The following is a 16,764-nucleotide window of genomic DNA, read 5'->3' as shown; positions in this document are numbered from 1 at the left end:
ATCTGTTTGAAGAAATTTACTACGAAATGAATGCAGTTGAGATTGATAGACGCAAGAACGTTGGCCTGACAAGTCTCATGAAGGGTTACGCTTCCCTGCACCCCGGTCAGACTTGGCTGATGGAGAAAGCTGGATGACTTGATGTAGAAAAGAAGAAAAAATTAACCGATGCCGAGGGTAATTTTGACGTATTGATACCGCTCAGCATGATATTGGGTTTCGCTGAAGAGTACCGCAAGATCGTTGTCAACGCTGAACATGAGTCAATTTTGACGAGATCAAAAACTGACGTCAACGCTATCATGCAGACTCAAGAGGAGGAATTCAAAATCACTATCAATGCAGTGGAATGGCTAATACCGTATTTGAAACTCGCGGATCAGAAAAAAGTTGACCTACTAAATTTCATTCGGAAAGATCCGCCTATTTTGATGAGCTTCCGCATTCGGGAAATGTACGAATATCCCTTACTTCGCACAACATCAAAACACGTTTGGACTGTGAAAACTTTCACTCAGCTTGAAAAACCTCGGTACGTCATTTTGGGTTTCCAAACAAGTCGAAAGAACAAGACTGGCAAGAACACAAGTCATTTTGATCATTGCAATATCATGGACGTCAAGCTATTTTTAAACTCTCAATCTTATCTGTACGGTAACCTGAACCTCAGCATGAGTCGTAATCTGTACGCGCTCCTGTACGAGATGTACGCAAACTTCCAAGCTACCTACTACGACAAGAACCCCGAGCCGTTGTTGACAAAGAGTGAATTCCTTCCAGACGTCCCCTTATTCGTTATCTACTGTTCAGAACAAAACGAATCTTCGAAGTACGGACCTGTCGACATCCGTCTTGAATTTGAAGCTAAAGCCAAATTTCTCGCTGAAACATCGGCGTACTGCTTGATTGTTCACGATCGTATTATCGAATACAACCCGCTCAGTGGTAAGGTGAAAAAGTTGGTATAAAAGTTGACCCGTTTCCACCATCTCGCACAGTTCAAAGATGGAGCTTATCGCTGATATACAAGGCTTTCGTAGACCTTTCAACAATGCCTTGACATTGAACGGATTGGCTATAATTTCAATCTACTCTGAAGCATCTCCATCAATGTTTTTTTCAAACCACCTTACGAATGGGATTGTATGGACGTCAAATACAAAAGCCAAAATTCTAGATTAAAACGCGATTTTCACGGTCTAACTTGGAGCTGTGGAACCATACCGTTGGAGGAAGTTGAGTGGACCATTGAAGACAGGCTGTGCAAAGCTGAAACCGTGTACGTAAAAGAAGAAGAAAAACGAGATTGGTTGCTCAAGGATGTCTCCAAAGTTGAAATCATCGATATGCTGGACTCTGACTGTCCGTCGCTTCAAACCTTGCAAAAAACTTTACCTGTGTCTCTAAGATGTGACGTGAATACAATACCCAACTCAATATGTGCGGCACAAAACGTTTTGCTACTTCAAAATTGGCTACAAAATCATCATACTGTTCGGATGGCGAGGGTATACGATTTGTGTTACTGTGCAGAAGCGTCTACAAGAACGGTCCCGCATTCCTGGCGAATATATCATCCTGGTTATGATACTGTTAAATGGAATTATTGTACTATCGTTGTGAAGTAATTGTCAACTATACCCTAAAAATTGTACTCAATAAAACTGGTTTTTAAAGAATGAAATTTTCATGAAATAATTTTATACCTTCACCTTCACCTCAGCTCTTAAGAGAGAATTTTTTTCAATACAAAGCTTATGTAAGATTCAACCTTGCTCTCCATCCTTGACCGAGCTGTACTCAAACCGAGTTATGTTTTGCATTTCTAGAGCGATAGTAACCCAACACCGCAGATCCTTGGCTATGAATGTATACTACCGCAGCTATCGGTCGACCTCGTACTCTAATCTTCACTGAACCCATTCAAAATTCATCGTAGAGTTTACATTACACTTACAAGACGCAAACGCAGCTCGAAACCTTCCATCGTTGCTTAGTGGTGTCCGAAGTAGCGTTTTCTTAGAATACAAGACGTAATTCTAGTTACAATTACAAGGTACAAAACATGTACCGCAGCTATGGGTCGACCTTGCACTCTGGTCTTGACTGAACCCGTTCAAAATTCATAGTAAAGTTTACATGACAGTTACAAGCCAAAAAGAATGTCACGTGGTTGATATTAAACCGGCATTCGAGTAAGTGAAAAACAATTCTCAGAACCATTAATTTTGGAATGTCGCGTGGTTGATAACGTGGGAAAGGAATGTGAGGTGGTTGATGTTACACATCAGCGATATCCGAGTGGATAAAAAACAATTCTCGGAACTATTAATTTTGTAATGTCACGTGGTTGATAATGTGGAAAAAGAATGTGGGGGTGGTTGATGTTACACATCAGCAGTCCTACCGTGGAAAAGGAATTTGAAGTGGTTAATGTTACACATCAGCAGTCCTATTGTGGGAAAAGAATGCGGGACGGTAAAAAAGTTCTCGCCCCCGCTGCACCCTCGAGCGTTGGCAGACGAGCACTACATGAAGACTTTGATCTTCGGTTGGTAAGATTGTCGGTAAAACAGCACGATTTTGACCTTCGACTGATAAGAATTGTTGGTAAAGCAGTGCGATTTTTACCGTCGACCGATACAACTGTCGGTAAGGTTGCACGCTTTCAACCTTAAGTCGGTACTGCAGACTGTGACGTCATCGCGGAAAAGGGTTTGAGTCCGGGAAGAATGTCGGTAAGTGTCGGTAACAGGAATCTGTAAGTAGAACCCGCCTTGCTGTGCTACTGGCGAAAAAGACGTCAAAATGCAAGAATCGATGCTACTGAAAAAGCCATTAAAAACCGATGGGAAGGACAAGACGGAGCGCCTGAACAACTTCTACCGATTCCAGTTAATGAACCGCAGCCTGGCCCATTTGGAATGCATCTTGATTGTACATCGCTACCATCGACATTAACTTCTCATCATCCATCAACTGCGAACACTACAACGAGCAAAAGAAAGCTCGAAACTTTTGCTTCGATGCTGTTATCAGAGCCAGGTGAGACTGACGAAAATTATCTTTTAGTTTATTCTAGTACCTGGCAGCCGTTCGGGCAAGCAATCGAAAATGTAAATACTTCTGACTGCGTTGACGAGGGCCAACTGAAAATTTCAAATTATTTAATCATTTTTTCATCCTATTGCTCTACCTAATTTGATATTAACTTGGCCCTAACTATTATTTCATTCGAGTACTCATTATTTTCAATTTATGTTTCATGCGATGTGAATTCGAAAACGTCGCCGTAAAAGGATTCTATCTCAGCGACACATGAGAAGAAACGGCATCAATCTGGGAAGGCGTAGACTATCAAATATGATTATTCAACTTTTTTCAAATTTTGGGTCAGATTCTCTGGACAATTGGTCACTTTTGTTTTTGTATTCATTAAAGTACGATTTACTCAAAACTATATTTCTTGATCTTCGAAACGCTCCCTGCGCATGTGTTTTGCCCTGAGTTTTAATTTGGCATGAACCTTCATGCATATGTTAAACACAAACCTGAGTATCGATCTTTTTATAGTGCGAAAGGAACATATGATTCCAGTTACTTGTAACCTTGAAAATCCTTAGAATTTGAGATACGAAGTTCTAACTTCCGTTTCAAAGAGACTATTGTTCTGATCTGAAATTCCATAGTAGGGTTTCTTCGTCTTATTATTAATGCCCTAAGTAAAACGTGCGAATATGAATATGATCCGAGCATTACTAATGCGCAGGGAGCATTTTGAAGTTTGATGTTTTTATAAATTCTAAAGCGTAACTTCTTCAATTTATGACGGATCTTCAACTTTAACCACCCATTTTCTTAGGCTCTTCGAGTACTTTCAGATAATTAAAACAGAATTATAATTTGCGGAAAAATGTAAATGTTTTATATTACAGTAAAGTCCTCCCTTGAACTATTGGCTACATTTCTTATGCATGTTGTACTTATAGCATGTGTTCAGAAATACTAGAATAAACTTTACGTAACCTATAAGTAAGTACGAGTGGATTCGATGAATTAAGTTTCCTATTTTTAGGATTCAATCAAAAAGAAAAATAATAATTGAGCTGTTTTTGGGCATAGCCGCCCGGCTCACGCTACGAGTTGAAAGACGAGGAGCGCATGTACAGGATAAAAATGTTACAGCCCATATCTTTTTTGTAATAATCTTATAGCGCCAGCTGCTTAATCTTCAAGTAAGATCTAATCGATCTAATAACGACCCTAGTATATGTGGTAACGTTTCTACCCTTACATGTGTTACCCTCTGTCACTCTGGTAACGCTTTGCTCTGTCTTTTTAGTTGCTCTGGTTAGACATCTTATCCAACATTGCTGTAGATAAAATAAAAATATCCACGAATTCCACGAATTGTGAGTACACTGCCGGCTTCGAAAAATTTGATTCGGCTGCAATTTCGGTGTGTTTTACTTCGTATTTTCAATACCTCTTGTCGCAGGAAAAAAATATGGACCACTCTATTTTTTGTGGAAAAAAAAATCTGATATTTTCTAATTTTGAATCCATTTTTGAATAGATCGTCAATAACAGCCAAAAAGTACGCCTTTTTCAAAAAAAGTTTTTTTCAAGGTTTCGCAATCAAAAATAATGTTTTGATAATTCTATTGAAAAGCTAGGAATTTTTGCATTATGGCCCTAGATTTTCAGAGTGGGATGACCACGGAATGGGGTCTCAGCTTAATTTGTGTAAAACTTTCACACATCGTAGGATTGAACCAGCCGTACAGGAGGTGTTACCATAATATTTAGAAAAATTTGATTTGTGTCATTACGAATTTCTACAAATTGATTCATAATTATTATAGTTTTTTGCTCATCATATCGAAAATCAACATTTAGTTTGTTGTAATTACTTTTAGCATTTGAGCAAACTGACACAAATTTCAAGCAATTCTGCATGTAAATATTTTAATTGAATCGTAGGGTATGTTGGGATAGGTATAACGTTTGGTGAATAACTCGACACGTGTGATGTCTCTTGTGTCTCGCATCGAACTGTGTTTATTCTCCTGCTCCATAGTGCGTGGGGGGAGCAGCTCAGGCCCGTACATACTGTCTTACATACATCTCTTTACAGGTAAATTCTTGGTTCGAATTCTGACCGATGTTTGTTTTTTTTTTTCAATTACAATAAATCGATTTTGTTTTTGGCTCTTTTATTCTTTTATAAGTTTATTACAAAAAATAAAAACACCCCATTGGTCAAGAATTTCAACCAATTGAACATCATATACTGGTCTACAAGCCACATGCAACACGTAAGCAATAAAGAGGATCAAAACGTATCAGAAAAATATTATGACTTTTTTTTCTTAAAGTGGGGAACTTCCATAAAATGAAGCTATTGATAATGAGTTGGCGCAAACCGAAAATACAGCTACAAGTTGTCCAACTCCCAATCCCATTGCTATTTTACCACCGACCAACAACCAGCACGCTCCTAATTTTTAGATCCTCAAACTGATATACTTATCAATAATGACAGAGGATCCAAACACTTCTAATGCGAACTCGAAGCCAATTCCGAAATATATTGAAGGGGGAAACCCCTGTAAGCGTACGTTTTTCAAAGATTTTTTTACAGCGAAGTGGAATAGTTAATTGAATTAAAATAAAGCATATCTCAAAGTATACGATGTAAGGTGTACTGACAAATTTTTTGAGACTGAAATATTTTATAATGGCGGCGCCACAGCTGCTGCATATCGGTACCTTAGATATGCGCCGTGCAGCTTACAGGTCTCAAACCTGAACTAAAATCAAAAAATCTAATTTTTTTTTGTTGAAATACATTAACACGCTTTGCATCACGGAGAAAAAAAAATTAAATATTTTGGGCCATTTTGAAAAAAATCATCCATTTCTGCATAAACAATCGGTAAAAAACAATATTTTTTTGTATTCTTTGGGAAAAATCGAACTTCATGCAATTTTCATAAAAATCGATTGAAAATTCGCTGAGCTACATTGCGCGGCACGCGAATTTCACATATTGTAAAACCGACTGTACGATACGAAAAATATGTGAGGTAAGGTTAGTGTACCAGTTGCTGACCCTGTTCCAATTATTGACCTTTTTTGGTTGTATCTGTATGAGCCTAAGTTCTAAAATTTACAAAAAATACATTTGTAGTGTCTAACCCTTTAGCAATTGATTTTAGCCATCGAAAAATTCACAATTTATTATTCACCGTTAATTTGTAATTATGGAAAATAAAAGGGTCAATAAATTGGTCTAAACGTGTCAATAACTGGTACACTTACCTTACGAACAGCACGCTGCCTCTCAATTGTTGACTTGGAGACGCTATATTTAAAAACATAACAATTACACGAGCACAAACTATTGCTTTTACTTGCCAGTAGTGATTTCTACTACCCAATTAGCGAGATTTTATTGCCAAGGGACCGAAAGATAGATACAGCATTCTTGCGCGCGTCGTTTACCTGCGCTTGGTACCGTTTGGAGCGTTGATACTTGTATCTCTTTGAAGCATCTATACGTCGAATTCAGATTTGAATACTTTAAGAGCATGTTCTCCAAGTGTCAAACTAATTTTTCAAGTAAAATATATGTCGAAAAATTTCAAATTACACGAGTTTCCCCCCTTAAGGTAGTACCGTGATAAATCACTTTTCTTACAATATCTTTCAATTTTTGAATACACATAATTTGAAGTGTCCTTTATACGTAGGAATTTTTTTTAATAGTCCTTGCGGTACTAAATTTTGCAATATTAGCGATCAAAAGTCGTACAATTTACACGTATTCCCTATCCCGACCGTAGTTAGAGTGAGCATTTTATTTAATAACAGCCATACTTTTCTTAGAATTTTTTTTAAAAACTGAGAATTATTAATTGAGGATATAACAAGTAATTTTTTTCAAAAAAAACATAAACAAGCAGTATTCATTTTTTTGTAAATAATTCTTAAAGTTTGTTGCTTTTAATGATTTTCAAACTTTCTCTCATAACCTGACCCGTGAGAAATAGTGACTTGGCAACGTTGCCCTACGCAGGAAGTTTAAAATGCCATAAAGGCCCAACGAATTGAAATAAATGTCAGAACTTTGCGGATATAGGTTACGGTACAGGTTTTAATCGCGAAGTCATTGCGTATTATTTTCAGTCTCCAATTATAACTAACCTCAAATTGATTTCATAACAATACATTTCTCTACAACACATGCTTGAGGGGCAAAAGATACTGAGTTAGAATGCAACGTTGCCAAGTCAGACAAAAGACGCAATGGGAAAATTTTTATACTTCTGCGCATGTGAGAGGAGGCGCAAAGGTGTACTGCATCTCAACTACTTTTTACTTTAGTTATAATGTTTTATACAGGGGATATTTCTCTGGAAGTTGAGGACTGCTGCTATCACGGTACTACCTTAAGTTAGGGCCATCGTTAAGCGACAGTGTGGAATTGCCAGGACCCATCTATAGAAGCGATTAATGAATAGATATTTTCTGATCCTTCAAAATAGACATTTATTACCGATCACAGAATTGGGCAGTTAATTGTTGAAAAAGCTCATGTACAAATGAAAGATTTGAATTATCTATCGAGAACGGTAGGCGATTCTCATCTGTTTGTTATACCCGGCAACAAAATAGCGTCGTAACAGTGACTCGGCCCTGGCTAATTTACGTTAAAGATAAAAATAGTATACATTGTTTCTGCTTTCTTCTGTTTTCAAAACATATCACGAGACAGTTGCCCACAAACGGTTTCTCTGATTGGATACATTTATCGCAAGATCTGACGTTGCTTGAAAAATCCGTGAAACATTTTACAGAATTTGAAAGTTGGAAAGAATACGACTTTCGATTGCGATCTGAAAATACCGTTGATAAGGAACATGAGCGCATCGGTAAATCGATCACTGGAGTAATGTTCTGCCCCGTACAATCAGTATTATACAATATCTAGCTACACAATCGCTTGCACTCCGCGCTGGTTCTAGTAACTTGTACGAACGTAAAAACGGAAACTTCTTGAAGCTCATAAAAATATTCTCAAAATTCGACCCAATAATGGCAGAGCATATATCACACATTCGAAACGAAGAGACGCGGTGCCGTTACTTGAGTAATAGAATCCAAAATGAAATTATGTCGTTGATATGCGAAAAGAATACACGACTCTTTATTGGAAATGATAAAAAATGGCATGCAGGCGTGGTAAGAGTCGTATTGGAGAGATATCCATTATTATCGGATTCGTTGCATACGGTCGAAAAGCTAAGCAACTCGAAATAAAAGAACATTTCCTTGGATTCCTCCCTGTCACTGACACTACAAGCAAGTGACTAACAGAATTTATCCTTACCGAGTTACAAAATTTGGATTTTCCGATATACGTGGCCAAGGCAATGGCAATAGGGCGAACGTGAAAGAGAAACATTCTGGCGTGCAAAATCGAATTCTGCAAAGGGATCCCTCGTGCTTTCCTCGTCCCTTGCTCAGCCCATACCTTAATTCGTGTAGTAAGTGATGCTACTTCCGTCACGGATCAAACCTTTTAGCTTAGCTTTTTCGTTCTTATTCAGAAGCTGCACGTTTTTTTTTCTAGTTGTCAACGTGTACATTTTTTTTTTAGTTCAACAAGTACGTGGTACTAAAAGAACATGAATTGTCACTAACTCTGAATGTTTTCAGTGATACGCATTGGGAAAATATAAGTATAATATATTTGTGGAAATAACGCTCGGTGAAAGTAGAGTTAATCTTTCGAACCAAGAGGCTCGGTACGTGGCCCAATCCATGACGAATTTCAGATTCATTTGTAGCGTGATTATCTGGTTTGATATTTCAAACAAAGTCTATGTCGCTTCAAAAATTATTACAAAGTCTACGATTAAATGTAATGGAATGCTGCGTTGTCCTAGATAGAAACACAGATTTTCTCCAGCAGTGAGATTTTGAAAGCTTTTCTATAATACTGGACAAAAAGAAAGGTTAATATCCGATGTAGAGATAGAGCCGATATTTTCTCATGACAATATGGTTCGCGTTCAATATAAGAAACGTTCTTTCGAATACGAAATTCAAGATGAATGCGTAACAGATCGGAAGAAACAATTAAAAGTGCAATTCTTTTACCACGTTGTTGATACGGTAGTAGAATAGATGGAAGAGAGATTTTAGCAATTACAGGCACAACGTAATGATTCTACATTTTTGTAAGATATTCATCCTCGCAAATCAACAACAAACGAAGAAATTATGATGAGCTGTAAAGGTTTGCATGTTACATTAACGGATAAGGAGAACATGGATATTGATGGGTTGATCTGTATGACGAAATTATGAATCTGGCTACAATTTTGCCTTCTGATCGATCCTCAATTGAATTTTTAAGCTTTATTGCAAAAAAATGAGCTTTTGCCGATTGTACCCAACGTTGTAGTCGCCTTGCGGATATTGATAATTGTTAGATTCAGAAACTCCGAACTCAAGTATTGCTACTGCAACCATAATAACTATCGTATGAGTCAATATGACTTTGTTAAAACCTAACGCTAAAAATTGATAGAGTAAAACTTGTTATTCGTTAATAAATGTGTAGTTTAAATTGAAGTGTTGTGTACAGAGAATGATTTCAACCACGCACAGCGATAGTTGCCACCACCCGAAATGACCGAATTCGCAGATAGTGACGAGCTAAACGAGAAACCTGAACTAATCGAACATCTGATTGCGCACGCACGGACATATTGGACATCGCAAGGTTTGTGAATCGAATTTGAATCTGAATCGAGCAGCGAGTCGAAGATCTCTCGCACCGCTCATCTCGAAACGTAACAAAGAATCGATTCTACAGAAATCTATTTTACAAGAAAAATGTTTAACAGAATATAGTCTAGAGACTCGTTTCTACAGAAATATTTTTCTGCAGAATATTTTCATGCGGAAATTTTTGTACAGATTAGTTTTATAGTTTCACACATCCAACACAATACCCGTTCGTCACAATACACATTCAGCACACACATAAATTCAACACAAATAATTTAAATTACATTAATTTATGTATAATGTAAATTAAATTAAATTAAATCAAATCAAAATATACGAAACTGATTTTTCTGTAGAATAAAACATGGAGGATTATTTCTGATGCGAGTCTCAAATTTCTTTCTGGAGAAAAATGTTTTACAGATATTCTGTAGAAAAATATTTCTGTAGAAATGAGTCTGTAGAACATATTTTGTAGAACATTTGCTTTGTGGAACTGATTCCTGTAGAACTGAACCGCATTCGATTCTTTACATATATAATGAAGCTTGTGCGTTAATCCATTTTACGTACAATTAATGTGATTAATTTACAAATTCCTATGTTTGATTTGAATGAAAGATTCTTCGACAATATGCAAACGTTTACTATTTATAAAACTGATAAAAGATGTAAAGTGATATTTAATAACCTGACGTATCATGAAATTCATACTTCCTAAAGAATGATTGAAACCCGTATAAAAAATCACCTCCTACATATAGTATCACAACAAATTTATCCATTTTTTCACCACGCCTTATGCATTTATTATAAACTCCATTTTATACTCAAACCGATGTCATACTACCTGTCTATGACTGATACGTAGGACAGAATGTTTACTCAGGAGATGAAATATTACAATGAAATCATACACTCACCTCAGCAAGGCCATGTGACTGAAGTAGTAAACTGATGAGTTTCGTATCAGTTTGAAAGATCTTGTAGGTCATATGTAGTTGTTTTCCTGGTGGATCCTCTGGTGGTGTGGCTAACGCGGAGCACCTTTTTACGAAAACAAATGAAATATGCTGCTTAACAAAGTATACATAAAGAAAACGCATGTTAATAATACGTTAATATTTGTTGTTTGTATTACAACATTCATTACAAAGTCATGATGGTGAAACATCAAGATTCTAAAAATACACATGTATGTTAATGAGGCAAAAGGAGAAGGCTGAGTTGAAGGGGGTCAAAGGAGGCTATTCTACAGTCCACAATATGTGTACATATTTTTATTACAAACTGTGATATTCATTAAAACAAAACTTCGAAACTTTTTTCCATTTAACTGCTCTCTTTTTCGCGGAGCGGTCTCGCACGCGACGGCTTCAACCCTCTAAGATCTCTCAGAGGTTTATGTTTAATTTTTAGGTGAGTTGGGAGGTGAACGTCCTCTACAGGGCGTTCCCTGGGAATAGGTTTGGAAGATTTCAATTTATTGTACCAATGGTTTGATGGAAAGCAAAGTAAAAATGTTTAATGGATCAAAAACTAAAAAGCAGAAAAGGTTCTAAACAAGGAAGCTTACAATTATTTTGGTCTTATACTACTCACGTTCTCTCTCTCTCTCGCTTGCAGCTTCGGCCTCGAAGGTGCCGAAATATACACGCCTTCACACACTCACTTACAGGCTACACTGCTCTATAGAGTTCGTGGCTTAACGCTTGCACTTATTTTAGCTTCGTAAGACTGACACCGCGACGCGAGTAACCTTTTACGGCCGTGGGTAGATTAGACAATTACGCTCTAATCCTCGGTTTTGGAAAAAGGATTTATATCTCTATACGTGGTCGCTTCGAAGGAGCCGGGTTCCGTTGATGTCGTTATTCAGACGGTCTCAAGACGGGACTGACTTCGCTCGCTCGTCCGACACCCCTTGGAACGTCGGGCGGCGAGCGAGTTTCCGCTGAATTTACAATTCGGCGTTTTCGCTAAATACACAATTCCGGAACAAAGGCTCGCCTCGCGACAGTCATTCTCGAAGCGCGTGATTCCGCGCTCGCCTCATCCCGGTGTTGATTACACCCGGGATCCGGCGGGCGCGAAGACGCTGACGTTGCTGGCCGTCCAACTACGCCGTTGTGCTTGGTTACTCCACGAACTGGTTATAATAAAATATTTTATATAGACTAACTAAAACTATGCTTCCTTGTTTCTAGAGATAATAATAATTGATATAATCGGTAATATAGTCTTGAGTAAATATGCGGCGCTCGTGACATAGGAGTGAAAAAAACCATATTTTCCGGTTTTTTATTTGCCCAAGTAATCCGAGGACCCTAATTTTGTTTGCTCACCGCCTTACCTTTAAAATCCACCCCTTCGGTGGAAAAAGAGATGACCAAACCAAAATTTAGTATTATCATATGACAACTTGAGCTGTATTTTATTCCTCGAAATTCATCATACACCGATGCCACAAATCCGATTTTTTCAGTCATCCTCGAACATGAAAAATCCACCCTTGCGACGATCGGAGAAAATAACGAAGAAGAAATTGCAATTATCGAAACACATAATGGACTGTCATTTTTGATCGACAATTCACATTCGTACGTCACAAGTCTGATTATTCTGCTCACCCCCCTACCCAGCTGCGATCAAGTACAAGAATCCATGTAAGTTGGTGGTTTTTGAAAAACGAACGTGACTCGATTTTTCTGCTGCACCATTCACATTCGTAAACCCCAAGTGTGGTATATATTTGATAGGTAGCAGAATTACATTTATTGTTACCCGACGAAGCATAGCTCTGATTATTCGCAAGGATGGAACATAAAATATCTTTGTTGAACGCCAGACGCGGCATGCGCCAACTAAATTAAGAAGTAGAGATGCGGTAACGATATCAGAACTCACGACAGAAGGCAGCTGGTTAGTTCGCATACACCAACTTAAGGTCACAGAGGTTGGTCGTTATATTTTTTTTTACCAACAATCAAATACTTTAGCGGAAAGTTCTAGAGTTGGTTCTTTCGAGACCGTCATTTCCCTTGCTAGTTTTAGTAAATATTGGGGATTTAAGGTCAACGCCCACCGTTGCGGAACAACCCGGATCCGCTAGGAACGGAACGGCACCCGCCCGACGCCACACCGTACGGAATTTGCAGTGCAATGTAGTGATAAGACCGTTGGGCGCAAGACAATATAGTTCGTTCCGCTATAACTCACTTATATGAGACCGAAGATTTCTTCGATTACTATTCGAAGCTAGTCCCAATAATTAAAGATGAACCGAACTTAGTCCCAGGTCCGTGCAACTCTTTCTTTTCGGGTGAATCATCAGTCCAGTTGTACTAGCTGGAGCCAAGTGGCCAAAATTACATTTGAAAGTCAAAAACAAAAATAATTTTAAGATTCTCTCAATTGATTCGAGTCGAGGCTAATGAGCAACAAATTCTGAGCTTAGGTCGAGTTTACTGCGACTCTTCCTTCACGCGTAATTCAGCGAGGTAACGCTAACTCATTATAAAGATAGCGTAGCATTCGAGTTTTTTTAAATGACAAAAACGGCAAAGTATAACTGTCACGACTAATTCGTGGTTAAATAGTGACAAATTAACAAATACTTCAAATTTGTATAGTTTTAATTGGTAGCGTTGAATTAAGTGTTCCATGTTCGGGGGGTTGGCTACATGCAAAATAAAGCACATGCCCACTTTTTAATTGCTTTAACAGAACGAAATAATTTTATTTATGATACATTCGGTTGTGCGTCGTGAGAGAGTCAGACGCGTGGCGTGCGTAGCTGGTAACTGACGAGCTCGAGGCGCAAGCCATCAAGAGAAAAAGACAAAGAAACCAAAACAAAGGGGAGGCGGTCAACCGTCGCTGCTATCCGTAGAATTGTTTACACTCTCTCCCTGTAAGAGCGCGCTGCGCGCAAATTTAAAGACACAACACGAACATACCGGCCGCCTTGAAAAGAACAATTTTTCAACAAAAAAAAAAAAAAAATAGAAATAAGATTAAAATAAATGAAATGCGTTAGACTCGATACAATATCAATTATTTATCAACAAAGCATTCGTGGTCCAACGGAAGAGGACACAACCGAGTCGCAGGACTCTTGTATATTTCTCTCGTGGTCTTTACTGTAGCCGTACGGACGACGCCATCCGAGCCAGGATACACGGTCTCGACTCGCGCAAGAGGCCAACATAAAGGCGGAACGTTGTCCTCGCGAACGATTACCAAATCACCAGGGTTTAGTGATGGTACATCAGTTTTCCATTTCGTACTTTGCTGCAACTCATTGAGATAGTCGATAGACCACCTTTTCCAAAAGTGTTGCTTGATTTTTTCAACACGCTGCAATCGGGATAGCCGATTTTCTTTGGTATCGAGCAATGTAGGCTCCGAAAATGATGCGAAATTGTCTCCAATCAGGAAGTGAGCGGGACTTGGATACGAGTGGTCATTAGGATCGCTTGATAATGGGATAAAGGGTCGTGAATTTAGCACTGCCTCGATTTGAGCCAAAACGGTCTGAAATTCGTCAGATACAAGAGACGCAGTCCCGGCTACCCTCTTAAGGTGAAATTTCATAGCTTTGACGGCGGCCTCCCACAAACCACCAAAATGTGGGGCTTGTGGAGGAATGAAATGCCACGTTATTCCATCCTGTGCAGAAAAACTTGCCACACTGTCGCGATTCACTCCGCTGAGAAACGCTTTTTGTAATTCCTTCAGTTCTCTTGCCGCTCCCACGAAGTTCGTCCCATTATCGGTGTAAATTTCAGACGGGAGTCCTCGTCGTGAAACGAATCTTTTGAGTGCGTTTAAAAATGATTCGGTCGATAGATCGAGCACTAACTCGAGGTGAATTGCCTTGCAGGAGAAGCACACAAATACGGCTACGTAGGCCTTCAACTCTTTCGAATTGCGTTTCCTCGATTCTCGTACCATGAAGGGCCCACAGTAATCGATACCGCAATGAACGAATGGCCTCGCAGGAGATATTCTTGATGCGGGAAGATCTCCCATAATCGTCTGTCTCGCGATAGGGGCGTTACGAAAACACTTGACGCAACTTTATGTGACCTGTCGTACCGCGTTTCCTCCTGAAATCAGCCAGAAACGCTGAAGTAAGGAAGCCACCGTCGCTTGAGGTCCAGCGTGGAGTAATCTTTGATGCTCGTGTACTATTACCATCTTCGTGAATTTGTGTTTTGAAGGAAATACGATGGGGTGCTTTGTCGAGTACGGCAACTGAGAATGAGATAGGCGATCTCCAACCCGAATAACACCATATGAGTCGAGAAAAGGCGGTAAGCCAACTAGCTTGCTGTTACGAGCTGTAAGTTAATTTTTTTCTAGCGCCTTTAATTCGAGAGAAAACGAATAGCCTTAGACGATCTTCGCAAATCAAATATTGGCCTGATCCAACTCTTGAGCGGTGAGAGGACCAACCCGTCGATCTGGTTTGTCCCTTTTCGTATTGTAAACAAAATGTGGAATGTCAGCCACCGATCGGATTAGTTTGGTCGTTTAATCCAAATTATTTTGGATTAAAATGCTCCAACCATGTGGCATGTTCGTCGCAACCAAAGACGTTTTGCGAGCCTCAAGAAGTTCCTCGATACTAGATGTGACGGATGAACTTGCGTCCCAATCCATTACCTCAGCATTAAGCCATTGTGACCCATTCCACTAAAGCTGCGATTGAATTGGCTAGGAGGGCGAGATTCCTCGGGAAATCGCGTGGGCAGGATTCTCTTTGGTGCTTACATGTTTCCAAGATAATGGATCTGTCAATTCTTGGATTTAACCTACAGGATTTGACACAAAGGTGTTCTAACGTTTAGCATCCGCCTTTATCCAGCACAATGTGATCATGGAATCGGACCAATGATAAATTCCGTCGAATTTGATGCCGATCGATTGCTTTATCCTGTGAGTCATTTGCGCGAGAAGAAGTGCCGCGCAGAGTTCCAGTCTTGGCAGAGTGATCGTTTTGGCCGGAGCGACTCGAGATTTAGCACAAAGCAGACGAATTTTTCGTTGACCGTCCTTACTCGTTGTTTTGATATATACCACCGCCCCGTACGCTTCCATACTCGCGTCGCAAAATCCGTGCATCTCGGTAAGACTTAATTCCGCGTGTTCGATAACCTTTCTCGAAAATCTCAGCGTGTTTAGAAGTCCCAATTGAGCTTCATAGGCACGCCATTTAGTCTCAACATTCAAAGGTACCGTCTCATCTCAATCTATCTTCAGCAGCCAAAGTCTCTGCATAAGGGTTTTTGCCGTTACGATGACTGGCTTTTGAACGATTAGTCGTTTGTTGTCGTACCGTTGCCGAAGCATCTGCCAAGCCTCGGCATAATTGTCCGCTGAAACCTCGAGTGCCTGTATGACCTCAGCGGCCTCACCTTGGAGCGAAGATCTCAAGTAATGAAACTTTTGAATATTCGGATTAAATTCCACGTTATGTATAAGAGAATTGAAAGTATCGTGAAATGGATACCATTATTCGTACCCACCCGCAAACGTCAGCAATTCAATTTTTGCCATGCAAGTTTACTCCGTCATTCACAAAGATATCGAACTTCTATTCGAAGCATTTTGAAGGTGAAGGAGGAATCTGTACCGGGTATTTTTCCGAACTTCAAATTTTTTTTCGGAGTCGTAAAAAACAGCACTGAAAGTGAGCAAAGTTCCCGTTGTAATAAAAAAAGAACTAATTTTTTTTCACAATTCTACGAAATACACGACACAGATACATCCTTCTCCTTTAATTTAGGAATAAGAGCAATAAAATCGAACTTGAGAGTTGCGAGAAAAGTTGTACGAGCTAAAGCATGAAACAGCGGATTTTCGCCGCGAAAAGCAATTGCTTTCTAGCGCCACCTCTGGCTTAGGCCGCCCGTCGCATGAACTAACGACCGTAGCAGCAGTTTGCATTTAACA

The 16,764-nt window shown here is 39.2% G+C and overlaps 1 protein-coding gene across 7 annotated transcripts in view; it reads right to left on the bottom strand.

The window, feature by feature from the left end:
- TTLL5 (Tubulin tyrosine ligase-like 5) overlaps positions 1-16,764 on the bottom strand; it is a 289,302-nt gene that overhangs the window by 183,971 nt on the left and 88,567 nt on the right. For all 7 annotated transcript variants that reach the window (XR_006882456.2, XR_011176837.1, XM_069135010.1 and 4 more), the window contains exon 4: positions 10,728-10,851. Coding sequence is in view for 5 of the 7 variants with exons in the window: in XM_069135010.1 (XP_068991111.1) it covers positions 10,728-10,851 (124 nt within the window). In the remaining 2 variants the exon portion in view is untranslated. The remainder of the gene's footprint in view (positions 1-10,727; positions 10,852-16,764) is intronic.

Source organism: Neodiprion pinetum, chromosome 4, assembly GCF_021155775.2.
Source record: "Neodiprion pinetum isolate iyNeoPine1 chromosome 4, iyNeoPine1.2, whole genome shotgun sequence".
Lineage (NCBI taxonomy): Eukaryota > Metazoa > Arthropoda > Insecta > Hymenoptera > Diprionidae > Neodiprion > Neodiprion pinetum.
Note: the sequence above shows the minus strand (reverse complement) of the source record. Positions and strands in the feature narration are given on the sequence as shown.